This window comes from Chiloscyllium plagiosum, unplaced genomic scaffold (genome assembly GCF_037043375.1).
Source record: "Chiloscyllium plagiosum isolate Xiang-an unplaced genomic scaffold, Cpla_swu_hap1 HiC_scaffold_8, whole genome shotgun sequence".
Taxonomy (NCBI): domain Eukaryota; kingdom Metazoa; phylum Chordata; class Chondrichthyes; order Orectolobiformes; family Hemiscylliidae; genus Chiloscyllium; species Chiloscyllium plagiosum.
Genome location: NW_028270146.1, coordinates 59,792,203 through 59,812,388, shown reverse-complemented (window position 1 = coordinate 59,812,388; position 20,186 = coordinate 59,792,203). Strand labels below are relative to the sequence as shown.

Below are 20,186 nucleotides of genomic sequence, written 5' to 3'. Positions count from 1 at the left end.
AGTTTCAAGTTCTACGGTTGTGTAATGAATGCTGGCCTACCTAGCAACACCCACAACCGTGAATGAATTCAAAAACAAAACTGGAAGAACCCTCAAGAAAACACTGCAATAGAAGCATTTTTGTTTTCTTATAAACAGCAGTACAATTTTTTGGAATGGAATTTAAAAGTTATTATAGTCAAATAGTTGAATTGTTAAAGGAATTTATCAAATTTTGGCTTTTCCCTTTGTTCTTACTTTAAAGATAAAAGTGAAATATGTATTATAATCAACCTCAGTTAGTTCCAGTGAACTACATTTGTTAAACATTCCAGAATCTATTAGCAGTTTAGTATGTTTCCAAATGATTTGCAGACATGATCTAATTGCGAACAAACATTAAAACCAATGTATAGCTTCACTTTACAATGAAGTCCAGCATTCATTTAAAATGTCAATGTCACACATGACTCCGAACAGCCGAAAATCTTTTGAGTTAGTTATTTTTCGCAACAAATCAACATATTCAAACATCTTGCAAGTAGCAGTTTTTTTTGCATCCATACATTTTATATTTACACTTACAATTTGGAGTCGGCAAAGGATCTCACCAAACACTGGTCTTTCTTCACAGTGATTTCATCACTGCAACTTGGAGACAGCACCTAACATGGAGGGCAAACAATATTTTTTACATGATTCTAAAAGCCAAAGCTAAAACCAAAATGCTAAACAATTAGGAAAACAAATTGGCAATACTTTGAAGTCACTTTGCATTGCTGCTAGTACAAGATGAAGATATTCATCACTCAATTGGAATTGAAATCCGTTATAGTCATCTTAAGTTTCAAACATAGACTCACAATGGGATGCTTTCTCGCTGAAGTATTGAGGGAGGTTCAGGATGCTAGCCAAGAGCAGGAAGATAGTTTGCGTAATTAAAAGTTGTCTGTTAGTAAGGACTAAACATTAGCTCTGATTAAAAAAAACACTTCAAGATGGAGGAATAGGTTGTAAGAAACTTATACTCCAAACTGTCATGAATGGAGTAAAAACCAATTATCAATGCATATCAGCATATATTCATATACTGTTTTAAAAACACAATGACCAGCGAGTTTTGAGAAGATTTGCAGCTCAGGTTGTGGTTCTGGATATAGATTTGTTCACTGAGCTGCCAGGTTCATTTCCAGACGTTTTGTCACCCTACTAGGTGACATCTTCAGTGGGGCTCCGGGCGAAGGAATTATTAATAGTGCTTCACCTGGAGGCCCACTGAAAATGTCACTTTGTAGGGTGACGAAACGTCTGGAAATGAACCTTCCAGATCAGCGAGCAAACCTACATCCAAAATACTATGAACAGCACAATAAAAGGTGGCTGTTGTAATCTCAGGACTGGACATAGCAATAACCTTCCGGAAATTTCTCAGAAGCCAGCGTTAGCTAGATAATAAATACCCAAGCCTCTTTTGACGGGTCTGGAATGCTAACAATTGTTATAATTTGTGACAGAGATGGACATCACCAAGAAAACCCCTACACAACAGGACTGCTAGTTCCACCCAACCCACAAGATAATGTGCCTGGCTCTTGTGGCACAGTGGTAGTGTCTCTGCTTTTGAGCCAGAAGGCATTGGCTCAAGTCCCATTTGCTCCAGAGGTGTGTCAGAACATGTCCTAACAGGTTGACTGAAGATTAACACATCATGTTGTGGTTATGATAACAGAATAGTCACAGACAATTAGCCAGCTGCAGTGCAATCCTTGATGGTGAGTATTTCTCCTCCCCCAAGAGGCCTGATCACCACTGTCACAGCACTGAACTTAACGGCACAATTTTGAAACAGTCAAGGGGTCAGTGCTGCTCCATGCGACACCTACTGGCAATAGGTGTTAACTTTGGCTTGTAAAAAGCAGCCAACAATCTGCATTTATAAATTCTGGATACAAAAACCTTTTCATCAAAACACTGAAGCTCAAGGACTGGAGGAAGGAAGTGAAGGACCACCAGGCTGTCCAAGAAAAACAGACATGCCATACAGACATCCACCTGATTTTCCATTTTGGAAGCCGATAAGGATGCTGGCTCCTCAAGGGAGTACAGTCAAAGCCAAGCTTCTTTGGGAAGTTGCCTGACTGTACAAGAAGGGAGGAAGAAGAAAGCAGAATCAATAGTGATAGGGGATTCAATAGTTAGAGAACAGACATACATTTCTGTGGCCATCAACATGACTCCAAGATGCTACATTGTCTCCTTGGTGCCAGGGTCACCAGCAGCTGAAGGCCAATCTTCAGGAGGGTGAAAACCCAGAAACTGTGGTCCACATTGCTACCAGGTAGGGCCAAAAATGTAATAATCTCCAGATCACTACCAGTGCTACATGCAAGCATGCACTGAAATAGCAGGACACAGCCGATAAATGCATGGCTGGAAAACGGAGGTTTAGATTCCTGGGAGTGGCTCTAGGGAAGGTAGTATCTGTCCAAACCAGATGGGTTACATTTAAAAAGCTGGGACTGAGGTCCTTGAAGGATGTTTTGCTAGTGTCATCGTTAAACTAATTTGGTAGAGATGTGAGTAGTATAGGCAAATAGCAGGTTTCGCAAAATACTTCATGATACAGCTGGCACTAACGTAGAAAATAGTAAGGTAACAGGTTAAGTCAGAGTAAGGAAGTAAGAAATAAAGTCCAAAATAGAATTAACATGCATGCATGTAAATGTACAGAGTGTAGTCAATAAGGTTGTGGAGTTATCAGCAGATTGCAATGTGGTATAATGATACTATGGCATGACAGAGACGAGGCCCAGGGAAAGGCAAGACTGGATGTTAAATAGTCATGGGTATAAAACAGAAAATGAAGGAAAGGAGTAGCAGCGCAGGTTAAGGACAGCACTGCAGTGCAAGAGGAGAATATCTCTGCCCTCAAACACTCAGAGTCAATTTGACTTAAGCTGTAGGATTAAAACGGTCTAATTACATTTCTTGGTGTGGTCGACAGACCACTAACTAATGGAAAGCTTGCAGAGGAACAAGTATACAACAAATTTAAAGAAAAAAGACAGTATTATACAGCAGTTATAATGGTGGACATCATGAACTCAAATATAGACTTAGATATTGGTGGTTGGTACTTAAATGTTAATAAGGTACTGAGACTGGATGAGCTGTATCAAGGATTGTGAAGGAAATGAAAGTAGAAATTGCAGAGGCACTGTCCATAAAATTTCATGCTTCCCTGGACTTTGGCGAGTTGCCAGAAGACTGGAGAATTCCTACATTATTGTTTAGTTCAAATATGTTGCCAGGATAATCCCAGTAATTAAAGACTAGTTAGTTCAATCTTTGGTAGTGGAGAAACTTTTGGATACAATTACTCAGGAAAGAGTCAGTAGTCACAGGAAAAAAAGTGGATTGATTAGGAACAGCCAGCATGGATCTCTGAAGGGAAATAATGTTTAATTAATTTTCTGTTTTGAAGACATAACAAAAGGGTTGATGAGGGCAATGCTTTTGATGTGACATAGATGTATCAAACAGTGCCTCATAATAAATTTGTGAGGAAAAAGACTTTGCAACAAGGATACAAAATTGGCTGAGTGACAGAAAGTAGAGTTATGGTCAATATTTGTTTTTGGGGCTGTTGGGAGGTTGGTAGTGGAGTTCTCGCCTTTACTGATTTAGATTGATCTTGGTATGCAAAGAACAATTTCCAAGTTTGACTAAACTTGGAAGAATTGAGAGGAGGATGGTTTGGAACCCTAAAAGGGCATTGGCAAGTTGGTGGTGTGGATGAATATGTATCAGATGAGGTCCAATGCAGAGAAATGTGAAGTGAGAACAACACTGAAAGACAATATGAAATAGAAGATACAAAACTGAAGGGGTGCAGGAGCAGAGTGACATGGTGTATATATGCACAGATCACGGAGGTGGGAGAATATGTGGAGAAAGCATTTAATAAAGCATACGGTGTTTTCAGCTTTATTAGTAGGCTATAGAGTACAAGAGCAAGGAAGTGATGCTGAACTTGTACAAAACGTGTTCGATCTTAGCAGGAATATCATGATACATATTATAGTAAAGATGCAAAGGCTTTGGAGAGAATGCAGAAGTGATTTACTAGAATGGTTCCAGGTATGGGAAATTTTAAGTATGAGGATGAGGATAGATTGAAGATGGCATTCTTCTCTATGGGAAGAATCTAAGAGGAGATCTGATTGAGGTTTTCAAAATCACGAGCAGACTGGACAGAATAATTAGGATGCAACTGTTTCCATTTCCTAAAGAAATGAGAACAAGGGGGCATAGATTTTCACATGATGAAGAAAAATCACAGTAAGTTGTTAGGGCATGGAATTCGATGCCTGGGAATGTAGCAGAGGCAGGTTCAATTGACAGTGTTTGAATAGTAATAGTGTACAAAGATATGGGGAAAATGCAGGAGATTGGCATGAGATAATCGAGCTAGCGCAGACACTATGGGCCAAATGGTCTCCTTCTGAACTGTAATAATTCTGTGATTCTATGAAGTCACTTTTCAGCAAAAAAGCCTCCTTAAAAGACATTTGAAATGTTTTTGGAGGTGGAATGGATGTGGCTAATCAACCCACCCCACAAACTAAATCCCACAAGCTAACTCTAATTTTGTACTTTGGGCTCCATTTAAAAGCAGGGTAAATTGGTACCCTTGGTAGTTTTGTACTTAAGTTGTTACTATTTTAACAATCTCTTTCTCCTAACAGATTCAGTATCTTCCTGCCTGTTAGTAAATGCATGTATGTTGTGAGATTTTCCTTGCATCAAAGAGTGTGTAAAGTCGCGATACTTCTGATTTAACTTTACCACAATGCTGTTGCAGTCCTGCAAAGACAGAACCCACAGACAGAGCAAGCAGAGGAAATATACTGCCACTATTTTAAAAAAGTGGAAAAATTAAATCTCAACCTACTTGTAAGGAGGTGGTGAGAATAGGGAGAGAGATTTGTTCTAAAACTCACAATCTGTCTGTAATTAAGGTGATTAAAGTATAAGTTCAACTTTTGCAAAAATTTCTTTAAAACTTTGAGAGGAATAGCAAATACGAAATGAATCAGATACTTCATAATATATTCTCCATAATATAATTTACTTTTACACAGATAATATTTCAGGAACACTGCTAGTTCTACCAAACACCTTGATAGACAAATTTAAACAGCAAATGAATTCTTCCTCAAGAGGATCACATTTTGCAGCAGGGGTTCACTGAAAGTTCGAAGAAAGTTGGGTAATCTTATTGAAACATAGCAAATTCTGAGGGGGCTTGACAGGGTAAATGCACAGATGTTGTTTCTGCTGTGGTAGAGTCTAGAACCAGAGTAGGGATCATCCAGTTAGGACTGAGATGAGGGGGAATTCTTTGCTGCAGAGAGCAATAAAGGCTGCTTTGTCGAGTATATACAGGGCTGTGATAGACAGGTTTTTAAATCAAAAAGAAAATCAAAAATTATGGGAAAAAAGCAATAAAATGGAGTTGAGGATTATCAGGTCAGCCATTATCCCGTTGAATAGTGAAGCTAAGAGACCTACGTCTGCTCCTACATCCTATGATTGTAATTCATATCTCAAATATGAGCTGATATTTCCCTTCTCAAGCCTAGTGTAATCGCTAGCAACTCAAATGCTAGCAATCAAAACAAGCCTGAATTATCTGATTTGTTACATTGAATAGCAGTATTTTACCTGTTCAAATTTAATCCAAGCAGATTGTGCACAACAAACAATGCCATGTTCACTCTACAAAAAAAGTTGTAGCCCTCAATGTTTCAGCGATAAATTGAACACCATTTTATTATTCAAGTTAATTTCTAAATCACTCAACAAATGCATTGTTTTATTGCTTCCAAACATGCTGTCATGGTTGACAGCAAAACAAATATTTAAAATTATGTGATAATGATCCAGTTTGAAAATTCAATCTTGACGATGAAAGGAAAATCCTGTAATGATGGCATTATCTCACTTACCAAAGCTGGATACCAGCCTTTTCTCTTGTCTGCATTACAATCTACATAGACTACTTTGCCCAGAAGTTCATCATTAAGACGTCGTTTGTCATCATCCTCATCTTCACTTGGTTCCTCTTCTCTTTCATCCTCAGGTCTGCAGTATGAAACATTTTTAAAAATCCTGTTAGGCTCTTAATGGTGATCATTTATTCGGGTTTGAACAGATATTTCAGTTCTGCGCATACCAGCTCCAAAACCAGCTATGTAGTTAACCCCATTCTCCAGACTATGTCCATAACTCTGTAAATTAATCACTTTCAAACATATATTCAGTCTCTTCTGAAACTTCCCATAGAATCTGCCTCTAAGACTCTCTCAAACAGTGGATTCTAAATCCTAATAATTCTGATTTCTGAATTTATGGACCAAGTAGTTATGTCATAGAATCACAGGATCCCTGCAGTGTGGAGAAAGGCTATTCAGCCCATCGAGTCTGCACTGACTCTCCGAACAGCATTCCAACCAGATCTCGCCCCCCACCCAATCCCCATAACCATGCACATAAAGTACCTAACCCATCTAGCTTGAACATCCCTGGACACTGTGGTGCAATTTAGCAAGGCCAATCCATCTAGCCTGCACGTTTTCGGAACTGTAGGAAGAAATCAGAGCACCTGGTGGAAATCCACGCAGACATGGGGAGAATGTGCAAGCTCCATACAGATAGACAGTCACCCAAGACTGGAATCGAACCTAGGTTCCTGGAGCTGTGAGGCAGCAGTTCTAATCACTGAACCATTTATGCGCCTGTGTCAATCTTTGCAACTGTAAGAATTCCAACACATATTTACCACTGACATTAGGCTTGTGTTTGACAGTAGATTACCTGCTGGTCAATTTCACTCGGAGAAATTTGACTCTCCATTTCAAGGATTTGATGATTTGAATTTGTTCCAATTCAAAAGAAAAGAAAAACCTTGTATATTGATCGAGCCTTTCACATGATCAAGTTACATGAAACATTGATGTGGTTCTGTTCGCCGAGCTGGGAATTTGTGTTGCAGACGTTTCGTCCCCTGTCTAGGTGACATCCTCAGTGCTTGGGAGCCTCCTGTGAAGCGCTTCTGTGATCTTTCCTCCGGCATTTGTAGTGGTTTGAATCTGCCGCTTCCGGTTGTCAGTTCCAGCTGCCCGCTGCAGTGGTCCGGATAATGGGTCCAGGTCGATGTGCTTATTGATTGAATCTGTGGATGAGTGCCATGCCTCTAGGAATTCAACAGAGAACAGCCAGAGAATTCATAGAGACATGGCACTCATCCACTGATTCAATCAATAGGCACATCGACCTGGACCCAATATACCGACCACTGCAGCGGACAGCTGGAACTGACAACCGGAATTGGCAGATTCAAACCACTACAAATGCCGGAGGAAAGATCACAGAAGTGCTTCACAGGAGGCTCCCAAGCACTGAGGATGTCACCTAGACAGGGGACGAAACGACTGCAACACAAATTCCCAGCTCGGCGAACAGAACCACAACAACAAGCACCCGAGCTACAAATCTTCTCACAAACTTTGTACATGAAACACATCTAAGGTACGGTGGCACAGTGGTTAGCACTGCTGCCTCACAGCGCCTGAGACCCGGGTTCAATTCCCGCCTCAGGCGACAGACTGTGTGGAGTTTGCACGTTCTCCCCGTGTCTGCGTGGGTTTCCTCCGGGTGCTCCGGTTTCCTCCCACAGTCCAAAGATGTGCAGGTCAGGTAAATTGGCCATGCTAAATTGCCCGTCGTGTTAGGTAAGGGGTAAATGCAGGGGTATGGGTGGGTTGCGCTTCGGCGGGGCGGTGTGGACTTGTTGGGCCGAAGGGCCTGTTTCCACACTGTAAGTAATCTAATATAATCTAATCTAATCTAATCTAATCTAGTGAACTACCTTCAAATATGGCTAATGTTGGGTTTACTGAGAAAACACATTTTGTCAAAGGTTTTCTTCTTGTGCTCATCAGGAAAACTTCTGGAAGAAATACCGTATAAAGTTAAAAAAACATTATATTCTAAGAAAGGAATGCGTTGATAAATTGGCAAAGTAAACCACTAGGCAGTCTTAGTATCATAAAGAATGCAAATAAAAAAGGCAAACGATGACATTACGTGCCAAACGTTGTTTAAATTTTAAACCGGTTGGTCAATGCATTACCCTGAGAAATGAGCCAATGAATGGCTTTGCCTATTTCGTTGAACTGAAACTGACTGTGTCTGTCTGTCTGCAAAGAACAGGATGCTGTGTATTAATCTGCAGATCTTCTGTTACATGCAAGCAAGTCACTTTATGTGCCTGAATGACAATCCAACATTTTTTGTCAGCATAATGAACACGTACTGATGATTATTTAGCAAAAGCTGTCTAATTGCAGAATCGAATCTAACGTTGGAATTGTGTTTTGGGATTTGCAAGAGGAGGCTAGTTGAGTATGGCAAACAAGCTTCCCTTTCAAAATACTGAAAGGGATATTCTATTTATTGTGATCCACTAGTCTTTGGGATGTATGGTCTACATACTGAGCATCACGGCAGCATTGAAATTCATACAGCATCTTTCTGATTTGTGCTGTAGGCAGACTGTCTTGACTGTGGGGATACCACTCATGTTTCCTACCGCACAGAAGCAACATGATACAGCTAACTTCACCTGCTGTTCAAAGTTGAGAGATAAATGAATTTTCAGAGTAACGGGCATCAAAGACCTTCGGCCTTCGTGATTTAAAACAAGAAACAGCCAAAAATGATCTGATCAGGGCAACCATTAGCCGACAGCAAGCCTTTGATATGTCCGATTTCAGCATCAAACTTGCACAGTAAATAAATGACTGGGACCCTATTTCCAAGGTTGTTTCACAAAGCCAATGCTACAAAGACTGGAACTGTAGAAATTCCAACACTTATGGTTAATTTTTAAAGGAGATCAAGGACAGGGAGCTTATTTGACTACTCCATTAATTGCTATATTTAAAGGTGAATTTGAGACAACAGTGGAGCCCATTAAATCATGGAAGGAAATTACTACATCCTGCTGTGGACTCAAATACAGCAACCTTATCATCTACACATCAGACATATGAATTGGGAAGGAGGTTATTTGTCATATCAATGAAGACACATTTTTCACTGAACCCAAAGATGAGCCGAGCAGGAATTTTACAGCAATAACATCTATTTGGGCCTACATGGTAATGTTAAAATTGAGCTTAAATGCACGAGTTAATAATTACAAAGGGATACATACATAGGACATCCTTTGTCCATTTGAAATAAGGTAACAAGCATACCCAACAAGCCCATGCTTGCATAACTTGAAGCACCATGTCCAACGTGAGAAGGGATTCCACAAATGGAAAAGGTTGTGACAAATAATCCTGCCTGTGCAAAGAATTACACTGACAAAGAATTTAGGATTGCAGATGGGCTCAAAGTATGGCATGCTTGTGCAAACTGGAAGCGGAATATATTAATACATACAGCCCAATTCTTTCAGGTTGAAAGAACATACGTCAGCATTTCAACTCAACAAAATATGTAATAGTGATTCTCAGGGCAATGCATTGACCAGGTAACTCAATCTGCCTAGTTTAAAACTTAAATACAGTTCAAAGTTTGAGAGAAGATTTGTAGCTCGGGTGCTCGTTTAGATTAGATTAGATTAGATTACAGTGTGGAAACAGGCCCTTCAGCCCAACAAGTCCACACTGACCCGCCGAAGCGAAACCCACCCATACCCCTACATTTACCCCTTACCTAACACTACAGGCAATTTAGTATGGCCAATTCACCTGACCCTGCACATCTTTGGATGGTGGGAGGAAACCGGAGCACCCGGAGGAAACCCACGCAGACACGGGGAGAACGTGCAAACTCCACACAGTCAGTCGCCTGAGGCGGGAATTGAACCCGGGTCTCTGACGCTGTGAGGCAGCAGTGCTAACCACTGTGCCACCGTGCCGCCCACCGTTGTCGTGGTTCTGTTCGCCGAGCTGGGAATTTGTGTTGCAGACGTTTCGTCCCCTGTCTAGGTGACATCCTCAGTGCTTGGGAGCCTCCTGTAAAGCACTTCTGTGATGTTTCCTCCGGCATTTATAGTGACAAATGTCGGAGGAAAGATCACAGAAGCGCTTCACAGGAGGCTCCCAAGCACTGAGGGTGTCACCTAGACAGGGGATGAAACGTCCACAACTTAAATACTGTTCAGCTGCTAACTGTCAATCATCATCTGACATATACATTCTCCAGGACAACGCCTCTACCAAAGTCCACTTGCCAACCAATCAGCACTCTTCTCAGAATGTAAATGATGTTTTCTCGGAATATTGGTATTATTGTGAATTGTCTTGGTAAGAACTAGCTGAAAAGCTTTCGAATTCTTAGTAATAATTAAGTTCAGTAGTACAAAATTACTATTTGTAGTGAACATTGTAAAATGAGGAAAGGTGGCAGTCAATTTGAACACAGAAGTGTTGAGCATGCTTGCCTTCAATGCTCAGACCTTTGAGTATAGGAGTTGGGACATTATGTTGAGATTGTATAGGATGTTAGTGAGGCCTCTTCTGGAATATTATGTACAGGTCTGGTTATAGGAAGGATATTATTAAGCTGGAGAGGGTTCAGAAAAAAAAACCTCAGTAAAGGAGGGTTTGAATTAAGGAGACACTGAATATATTGGGACTTTTTTCATTGCAGTGTCGAGGTCGAGGGGTGACTTTACAGAGGTTCAAAAAAGAATGAGGGGTATAGATAAGGCGAACGGCATGTGTCTTTTTCCCCCAAGGTTAGTGTTTATGAGAATAGGGGGCATTTGTTTAAGGTGAGAGGAGAAATATGTTTAAAAAGCCATTAGGGACAATTTTTCTTTTTACACAGTGTGGTTCATGTGTGGAACAAATTTCTGGAGGAAGGGATGATTGAGGAAACAGTTACAACATTTAAAAGACACTTAGATAAGTGTTTGGAGGGATATTGGCCAAGCATAGGCAAGTGGGACTAGTTTAGTTTGAGATTATGGTTGGCATTGGTTAGTTGGACTGAAGGGTCTGTTTCTATGCTGTATGACTCTATGATTCTAAGTGAGATGGAAGACCAATTAAACCAATTAATTTCTTCGAGGCTTGAAATAATTGATGATCAGATCATTGGGAGAACTCACCATTTTTTTTTTCAATTTGCTTTCTGGGATCTTTCATGCCCACTAGAAGGATATAGATATCTCTGAACTATTTCTAGGGCATAAAACTGGTCCTCGCCCACTAAAGATCAAAATTAACCCATCCAGGACACTTTCTCGGAGTCATGTTCATGAAAGGCATGGATAGGGTAAATAGACAAGGTCCTTTCCCTTGGATGGGAGAGTTCAGAACTAGAGGGCATATATTTAGGGCGAGAGGGAAAAAATTTAAAAGGGACCTAAGGGGCAACGTTTTCATGCAAAGGGTGGTGCGCGTATGGAATGAGTTGCCAGAGGAAATGATGGAGGCTGGTACAATTGCAACATTTTTAATATCTGGATGGATATATGAATAGAAAGGGTTTAGAGGGATACGGGCCAAGTGAGACTAGATTAGGTTAGGATATCTAGTCGGCATGGATGAGTTGGACCGAAGGGTCTATTTCCATGCTGTACATCTCTTTGACTCTGTTTGCACAGCTTGGAATTTTCAAGCCTCCTAGCGCCTGACTTAGTGCGGTCTGATTTTACACTTCAATTAGCCTTAGTTAGCTTATATCTTGACACTTGGAGAAAATGAGGACTGCAGATGCTGGAGCTCAGAGCTGAAAAATGTGTTGCTGGAAAAGCGCAGCAGGTCAGGCAGCATCCAAGGAGCAGGAGAATCGACGTTTCGGGCATAAGCCCTTGTTCAGGAAAAGGGCTTATGCCCGAAACGTCGATTCTCCTGTTCCTTGGATGCTGCCTGACCTGCTGCGCTTTTCAAGCAACACATTTTCCAGCTCCATATCTTGACACTTGTTAATTTTATATTAATGAGGACACATTTATCTGTAAATTATGCAGTTGGGCTGCAGATTTATTTAAAATTGAAATGTGCACGTCAAGGGTACATATTATCACATTTAAAATTAATTGTTCCAAGCAGATTAACTCTCTGGTTTATAATTTTTGGTTGATATTGTTCACCTTGACCAGTAATAAGCTTAATGGATATATTTTTCTTGTTAGAAAGGAAATCACAACACCTTCAAGGGAGACCTTCCCATTCTCCTCTTCATAAATTCATTCAATATTTTGCAAGTACAAAAACAAAGTCCAACTCTCCAGATAAAACATCACCTGGAGTCAGAAAGATAGTCTCTTCCCAACTGTCTCATCAACTTTGGAGTTGGTGGAAAGCAACTAGTCACATGAAAATAATCACAAGAACAACCCACTAAATATTTTGATATTTAAACTGTTTAACTGTCTGGGTTACAAGTTCATCAAGTACTAACAGCTGACTAACAACATTCTGAAATGAGGTTTGAACATACAATGTTGGATGGATTCAATACATCAATGCATAAAACCCCAGTACCAGTTGAAAGATTTCTTTGTTTCAAACCCAATGACCATCAGTCTCACAACATCAGGACTGACTAAGGAGGTTGGTAATTTAAATAAAGCGTCCAGTTTATTATTCAAAATGCAGAAAGATTTTCTATTATCCAGGAACACATCAGGTGCTGGTTAATGGAAGGAATATGGATCTTACTGATAGTGGGATGCGTATTCAATTACTGGAGCTCTGTCAGTACTTAACGGGTTTGAGGAGCTACACGTGGTTTTTGAAATAAAAAGAAAATTGTTGAATCAGTATTGCCACAGAAAGTGATCATATATAAAGAGCATTAGTTGCTTCTGGCATACTTCTATTAAACCTCACAGTGTTGAAACTAGTCTTGCTTAGGTGCTGATCATCATCTGTAAGGTTTCTGGTTGGCCAAGTGTGCAAGCTCACTAGGTGGTTTCAGTTCGTGGAGCATTCTGGTTTATACGGAGGCAAATAATGTGAATATTTTTGCCTTTGTGACATGCAAAACAGTTTTCCAAGTTCCCCTATGAGACTAAGATAACACATTACTTTTTTGTTTAGTCTACGATCTGAACATTTGGTAACAAGTAATCTGAGCAAAGTAAGCAATTAATGATATTGCAAAACTAAATGCCAAACAAAGAGTATTTGTTCACTCTTCTCAACTTTCCTGTCCAAATGAAAATCCCTTTAAATTAGAAAAAATTGCCAGAAGTTGGTAAAATCAGATTTCTAAACATAAACATAACCAGTCAACAGATTAAAATCTAAAAGAATTATGGCACCATCTTTCAAAATCACATGGGATTATCACTACTGATGTCAGTTACAATTTGATTTTTAATCATGCTTTCCCAAGTGCCACACCAGCTATAACTCATACTACTTAATTTCTCATTGTCAATTACATTCCATACTAAGAATCATTTTCTTGGTTACATCTCAGAAAAATATACAAAAATTCCTGAACAAAACATTTAAGTAGTATAAAACAAATTAACTCCCTTCCTAACACTGCCTTCTCAAAGCCAGTTGAGATGGGCAATAAATGCTGACTTAGTTAGTGACAATCACATCCTATGACTGGATTAAAAAACTAGTAAAATGGTACTTACGTAGGAGCAGAGGATAATCTCCTTCCTCTGTTTGTTTTCTTCCCAATGACTGGTGTGCCAAAGTGCTCTGGGTTTGTTAATGGCAACTGATCAAGGGTCTGAAAGCAAGCACTGAAGTTACTGTTCTGTATTATGAAGATCACCTCATTATAATGTCTAGATAAAAACACTTACTCACCTCACTCTCTGCAAAGTGTCTCTCCCCCTTCAGACATAAAGATGTACGCCTAAGGGTCCTCTCATCTCCATCATCAAACACTGGACAAAAAAAAACCTTCCCAAATTAGAATCAGAAATCAAACAGCAAATTTATAACCTGAACAACAGCATCAACTGCTAGCCAGTTCAGATTTACAGTAATTCCAGCTAGGAGTTGGTCAAAACCAAAGCACAGAATTCAAAGAAAATACCAGTTTTTTTTTCCTGACAGCATGAGAGTTCTATCCTGCCTTATTATGTAAAATTAGTTGCTTTTTGTTGCATGACAGACAGAACTGAAGAAAGCCATAGACATCTATGACTTGATTACAGTACATTAAAAACTTAGCAACCCAGAAAGATTAAGCCAAAATGAACCAAAGAACACCTATTACATTTGCAGCAGGCATCAGATAGAAGGACCTAATTAAATAAAAGGAACCAGTGATATTGATTTAAATTTTGATTTAAATTTTGATTCTGTCAGCAGCTTTGTTCTGAAATACTATGTATTCCATTTGTCCTGGACAAGTTTTGATGGTTTATTTTGTAAACTGGTTAATCCAACTTTGGAGGGATTGCTTATCCAATGGTAGGTTCAAATATTAACTAGCTTATTATACATTAATGATCTATGCACAGCTTCTGCTGAATGTCATGATCAAACTCCATTCAAGTCTCTGTCAAGTGTTCTCTTAAATCATCATTATGGGAGGTGCCATTCACACAGTCACAGACATAAGTTCAAACAATAATACTACAGATCTCAACTTATTGCTTTCTCGTTGAGCCCATCCATCTAAACTCTCAGTTGAAATAGTAAATCATTAAGCCTCCAAACTATGTAATATTCAGTCAGAAACCTTCAGACAGTTTAGCAAAGTATAACAACTGTTATTTTGCCACTTACAAAAGATGGAATACTTAAACCTAAAACCACACTGAACACAGACTTCATTATTCATTTCTCAGTTAATCAATTTGTTTGGCAATTTATAGCCCAAGTCACAAGCTAATCGATTATTCCGCTATTTTTCAAAGTTAAGGAAGATGATAAAGCTTTCCATTTAACTCTAACTTTGTGCACAAATGAATGCTTGCGAAAGCCTTTCTTCAAAAGTCCTTAGAGTAGTTGAAAAGTATTTGACGTAAAATACATATAACTTAAAGATTGCCATTAAGTAGCTTATCTGCAAAGAAAACTGATCTGATGACTTATCTATGGTAAATAAAATTAAAAAGCTACCAGGGAATGGCCAGACTTTCATCAGGAAGAGACCTGGCTGGTGTAGTGTATGTCCTTCAAGTGCTAACATGTGTCAGGTTGCCTTATGGAAAAGAACAGAACTGAGGTTATTTTAATCACAAACTTCAAATTCATACTTGAAATTGCAGCTTTCAAAATTAAGAAGGAGAAATTACAATGTAAGGCAACTTGAATTCAAAGAAGATAAAGAAAGAATAAAGTCACCATAGTCTGACCAAGCCACAAGATTACTCTTTCATTGCAGAGATGACCTGAGGTGAGGGGCAAGGTTGAGAAGGTAGGATCTCCATGGTAACCTCAGCTGAACCCAGGCTATTCGTATCACTGAATTGTAAACCAGTCACCCAACCAAGCTAAGCGAATACATAGCAAGCTACTCATCACCGACAATCACAAAAGAAAAACTATGACTACTTTTCTGCCATGTTGCAAAGTTATGAGAGTTGCGGTTATCCTAAATATATGGTCACTTCTTGTATAACGTGATGGTTGCATTCTTGTGCAACCCTACGTAACAGAAAAATCACACTTTAGAAACAGTGCTTCAAGTGTTGGTGCTGTAATTGTGTTATAGCCACCTTTTAAAAGTGTGCACTGTAGAAACAGAGTCCCCAATTTGTCATTTGCATTACAGCAAATTTGCTTTGATGAAACATGCATTATAACAGAACGACCTGTACTCAAAATATCATAACCTATCTCTTCTCTTTTTACAGATGCCAAATTGAGAAACTGTGTATTTCCAGAATTTTCTATTTTTATCTGAAATATAATTATTTACTATCTTAATATCTGGGCAGATGACAGGAGAAAATCTCACCATGATAACCATGAAACCACTCCTCATAAATTTTCCAGGGTGGTTGTGTCAATTCTCTGAGGCAGCTATTCATTTCATCATATTCCACTGCATTCTAGCTGTAAATGCCTAAATTGTGCAGGGGGTCCTCATTTACAACGGTCCAACTTATGAACGCTGTAATTGTATATAGGCATGTGTTATGGACTAGACCAACCTCGAAGTATTCAGAAGATTTTTTTAGATTTTTTTTTTTCTTATTTTAAGAGTAAATATTATGTGTTGTGTTCCAGATGCCATTCGATTGGTTAAACTACCGGACTTAAAGCAAAACAGGCTTTATTCATCCACTATAGTTAAAGTCCAACAAAAGAAAGGAGGAATTGGAATAACTTAACTCTACTGGAAAACTTAACAGAATAATACACACAGAAACTATTACTAATTAATTGTTCCAATGTAGGACTACCCCATAAGCACACCCTTGGCAAAAGGCAAATTCAGAAAACAGATTGTCTCACATGGAATTCCCGGAGCAGGCAGAGAACCCCCAGCTTTTGGCTGCAACCAAGTGGGGGAAAGAATAATTCAATAGCAATTGCTGAAAGCTAAACTAAAAAACCCTGGTTCTGTGAGAGCTTGACCACACTCATTCAGGCTGCCTCTATTCTTCCAATTTTTGAGAAAAAACCTCTAAGGTGCCACAAGCTGTTTACATTCTTACAGAATGCTCGACACCTCTCATTCAATCTCAGAAGAAACAAGGGTAGAAGAACCTCTTAAAGCCACAATATCATCACAGATGTAATTTTAGAGACCTCCATCTACAAACCTTTTCTGTATTTATGAATAATTGCTTGACATTATTCTGCATTGTGTTTTAACTTGCATGCAAATCGACTTGCAAACAGACTTTAGAACAGAACTCATTCTTAAGTGGGAGACTGCCTCTATTGTGTTGTGCTGGCGAGTTGTCATCTAAAATATTAATGAATAACATCAATGGCTGGATTTATCTAAATGTTTTGAAACTAACTACTCAAAACAGAGGATACTGGCTGCAGCAGCAAAAATGTTGCACTCGCAAAGCACACAAGCTGCCAGATGGATACACTTCATAACTTTTAGAGAAGTCACAAAATTCAGTTTGCAGGTGAAAATATATTGGTCTTGAATAAAGATGGTCTTAGACAACTTGCCACGAGGAAAGAACCTTAAATCCCCACCCTCTCTCTCTGAAATTCTGCTCAGGAAAGGTTGAGTGCTGAAAATCCACTGAAGACCTCATTGCTGCAAGTGGAGGATTTTTGAAGTAAAAGTCTAAAACTACATCAGTCTCCAGGAAAAGAGATGCAACCAATCATAATAGAACTGAGGAGAAATCAACAGCTTGTGTGGGAAGTGATTTGGGCTACGAACCAGCATTTCAAACAATTCTGAATTGAACTCATTGGCCCGATGGCCTTTTTGAGTAATATAAAAAAATTTTTTCCAAGCTTTAATTAACTAAGTGCCTGCGCATCGGAGTCATTTTTTCAAGAAGCATGGTTGGCTATATTTACACATTTTAAACCTTTCATTAATAAGCTTTGCACTGTTGCTTGAGTAAACAATTTATTGGGTAACAAATAGAATTTGGCTGATTTGTTCTGGCACTGAGATATATACAACTTTATTTTTAAAAAATTACTAATATCACCTTCCTTTTAAATCAAGCATATTTGAGGCCAGTGGAATAGTGGGACAAGGAAAGGAGACAATTCACCTCTCTAAATGAGATTATAACAATATGCTTATTCTTTTAGAAGTTAATCGAATACTATTTCCACCACTATTCCTGACAACTTTTAACTTCTCTTAACACAAACTTCCAATCTCTCACTTCATTGTTTCAGTGATCATTTTAAATGCAGTCCCATGTAATTATCAATTTACTTAGCAACAGAAATAGTTAAACCAATTTAACTTGTCAGAACTTCACTTAACTGTTCGTGTTCTAGGCACTTCAATAGTACTACTAATCAACATTCTGAGGATGTCTTGTGGTAAAGTGATAGTGTCCCTATCACTGAGCCAAGATGGCCAGGTTCAAAGCCCATTTGTTGAAGAGGTGTGCAATAACATCTTTGAATAGAGTTGATTAGAAAATATCTACAATAATCGGTGAGGGAAAATAAACTCATTAACATCCTGATGTTATCCTGAACAAATGCAGCATATTGAATCCTGGTTCAAGTGTCAGTGTCATGTTATAATGAATACATATCAGTGATAAAGTTGATCTTTCTTTTATTGTTCTTCATTTCCTCTATGCAGCCTTTGACATTGGAGGTGACAGAATGTTCCTTAGTTACTTAACAGTGCCTTCCAGCTTAATGGGTCTTCACATGCCTGGCTCCATTCATACTTATCTAATGAAAGCTTGAGTGTTGCTACATTTACATTCTCTCATTTCTCAACCTGTTCCTATGTCTTTTATTTCTCAAATATTGACCTTCTAGCTTTATTTTTCTACCCTGTACCTAAGATTTTGTATTTAGGTACCTTGTACCTAAGATGGTGCTAGGAATGTCAACTTTGTACACTTTTCACTCTGCTCAGGTACACGTGACAATAAAATCTAATTCTAATTACATTCTAACTTTTGGCATCATCACCGAAAAACAAATGTAAATTTTGACGAGGACTGAACATCAAAATATACCCCAACTCCACTCTCGATTCCTTCGCAGTCATTAAATTATTTCTCTGCTAGTCAGTTTCATATCCATCCATAGTCTCACCCCTCTTCAGCTTGAATCTCTTTCAGACTCTCAATGCTTAAGCCATCTGGCCTCCTTTAATTCTAATCTCTAAGGATTCCTCATTTTATTTGCTCCACCACTAACAAACAGGCCTTCAGTTCTCAAAATCACTTCTTACACCTGTCCATCTCTTTCCTTCAAGATGCTCATTAAAACCTATATTTCTGATCAAATTTTTCATTATCTGGCATAATATCACATTAAATCATTTGGCATCAAATGTTGGTTGTGAATACTCCTATTAGCAAGCCCATGACCACTCTCATCCAGAAGGACAAGGGCAGCAGATACATGGGTACACCATCAACTACAAGTTCTCCTCCAAGCCACTGACCATCTTGACTTGTAAATATCTCTTTGTTCCTTCACTGTTGCTGGGTCAAACTCCTACAATTCCTACGTGAATGGCATTAATGGTCAACCTAAAGCAGGTGGAGTGCAGCGGTTCAAGAAAATTGCTCACCAGCACCTTCTCAGGGGCAACTAGGGATGAGCAATAAATGCTGGCCAGCCAGAGGTGCCCATTTCCCACAAATGAACTTTTTAAAAAGTGGTTTGTTACATTAAAAATGGTATGTAAAAAGCCATTGCTACTGTCAAAAGATACCATGAAATCTGTCACTCAACCAAAATATTATATCAAGAACTACAAACATTTAAAACCCTACCATTTTCAGAACACTAAGTCAACTTTTTTACTGCTGGTTGGTTATCATCTTTCCCTTTAGTGTATCATACTCATCTCACTCATTAACTTTCTCTTAAACAAAACTGTTTAACAATATTTTCCACTCCATGAGCAAACAGAAGAACATGTTCACTTCAATGTACCAAGGAAAAAGGAAAATTGAAAACCTTACACCTCATCATTCCTACTGATGACCCATGTGTATACTTCTGGAAATTGTCATTTGCTGTCAGTCTGAGTTTCAAATATTGGGAAAGAGTCCAAACTGCAATCAAGCTTCAATTTATTGAAGGAAATGTGTAACATTGTGCCAATTATACAACACTGGTCAGTTCAACAACACATACATACCATTCTGCAAGAAAGTTCCAAAGTCCTTCTTACATAACTGGATGGAACTAACAGGTTGACTCAAAAGAAAGTGAAATTAAAGTTTCTTTCAAAAACACACTCATCACAGAGTTAAAACATAGATTTCCTGGTTAGTTCCTGGAAAAAGAAATTAAGCACAAAACAGCTTGCAAAGTTCAGAAGAATGCTCTTTTAAGGGTGTCGTGTTCCCTAATGAATTTACTCATTTGCCAAGGGAGTAAACAGCTACATTACCGTAGTGAGCTACAAGATTTGTTTTTTAGTTGATTCACAGGATGTGGACATCGCTGGCCAGGCCAGCATTCATTGTCCACCCCTAATTGGCCAGAGGGCAATTGAGAATCAACCATAATGCTGTGGGTCAAACGTCACACGTAGGCCAAACCAGGTGA

The 20,186-nt window shown here is 38.9% G+C and overlaps 1 protein-coding gene across 4 annotated transcripts in view; it reads right to left on the bottom strand.

Annotated features, from left to right (window-relative positions):
- arid4a (AT-rich interaction domain 4A) overlaps positions 1–20,186 on the bottom strand; it is a 156,589-nt gene that overhangs the window by 74,474 nt on the left and 61,929 nt on the right. For all 4 annotated transcript variants that reach the window (XM_087989894.1, XM_043697756.2, XM_087989895.1 and 1 more), the window contains 4 exons: positions 13,845–13,924; positions 13,667–13,764; positions 5,991–6,126; positions 565–644 (listed from right to left, as the gene is read on the bottom strand). In XM_087989894.1, coding sequence (XP_087846020.1) covers positions 565–644; positions 5,991–6,126; positions 13,667–13,764; positions 13,845–13,924 — 394 coding nt within the window. The remainder of the gene's footprint in view (positions 1–564; positions 645–5,990; positions 6,127–13,666; positions 13,765–13,844; positions 13,925–20,186) is intronic.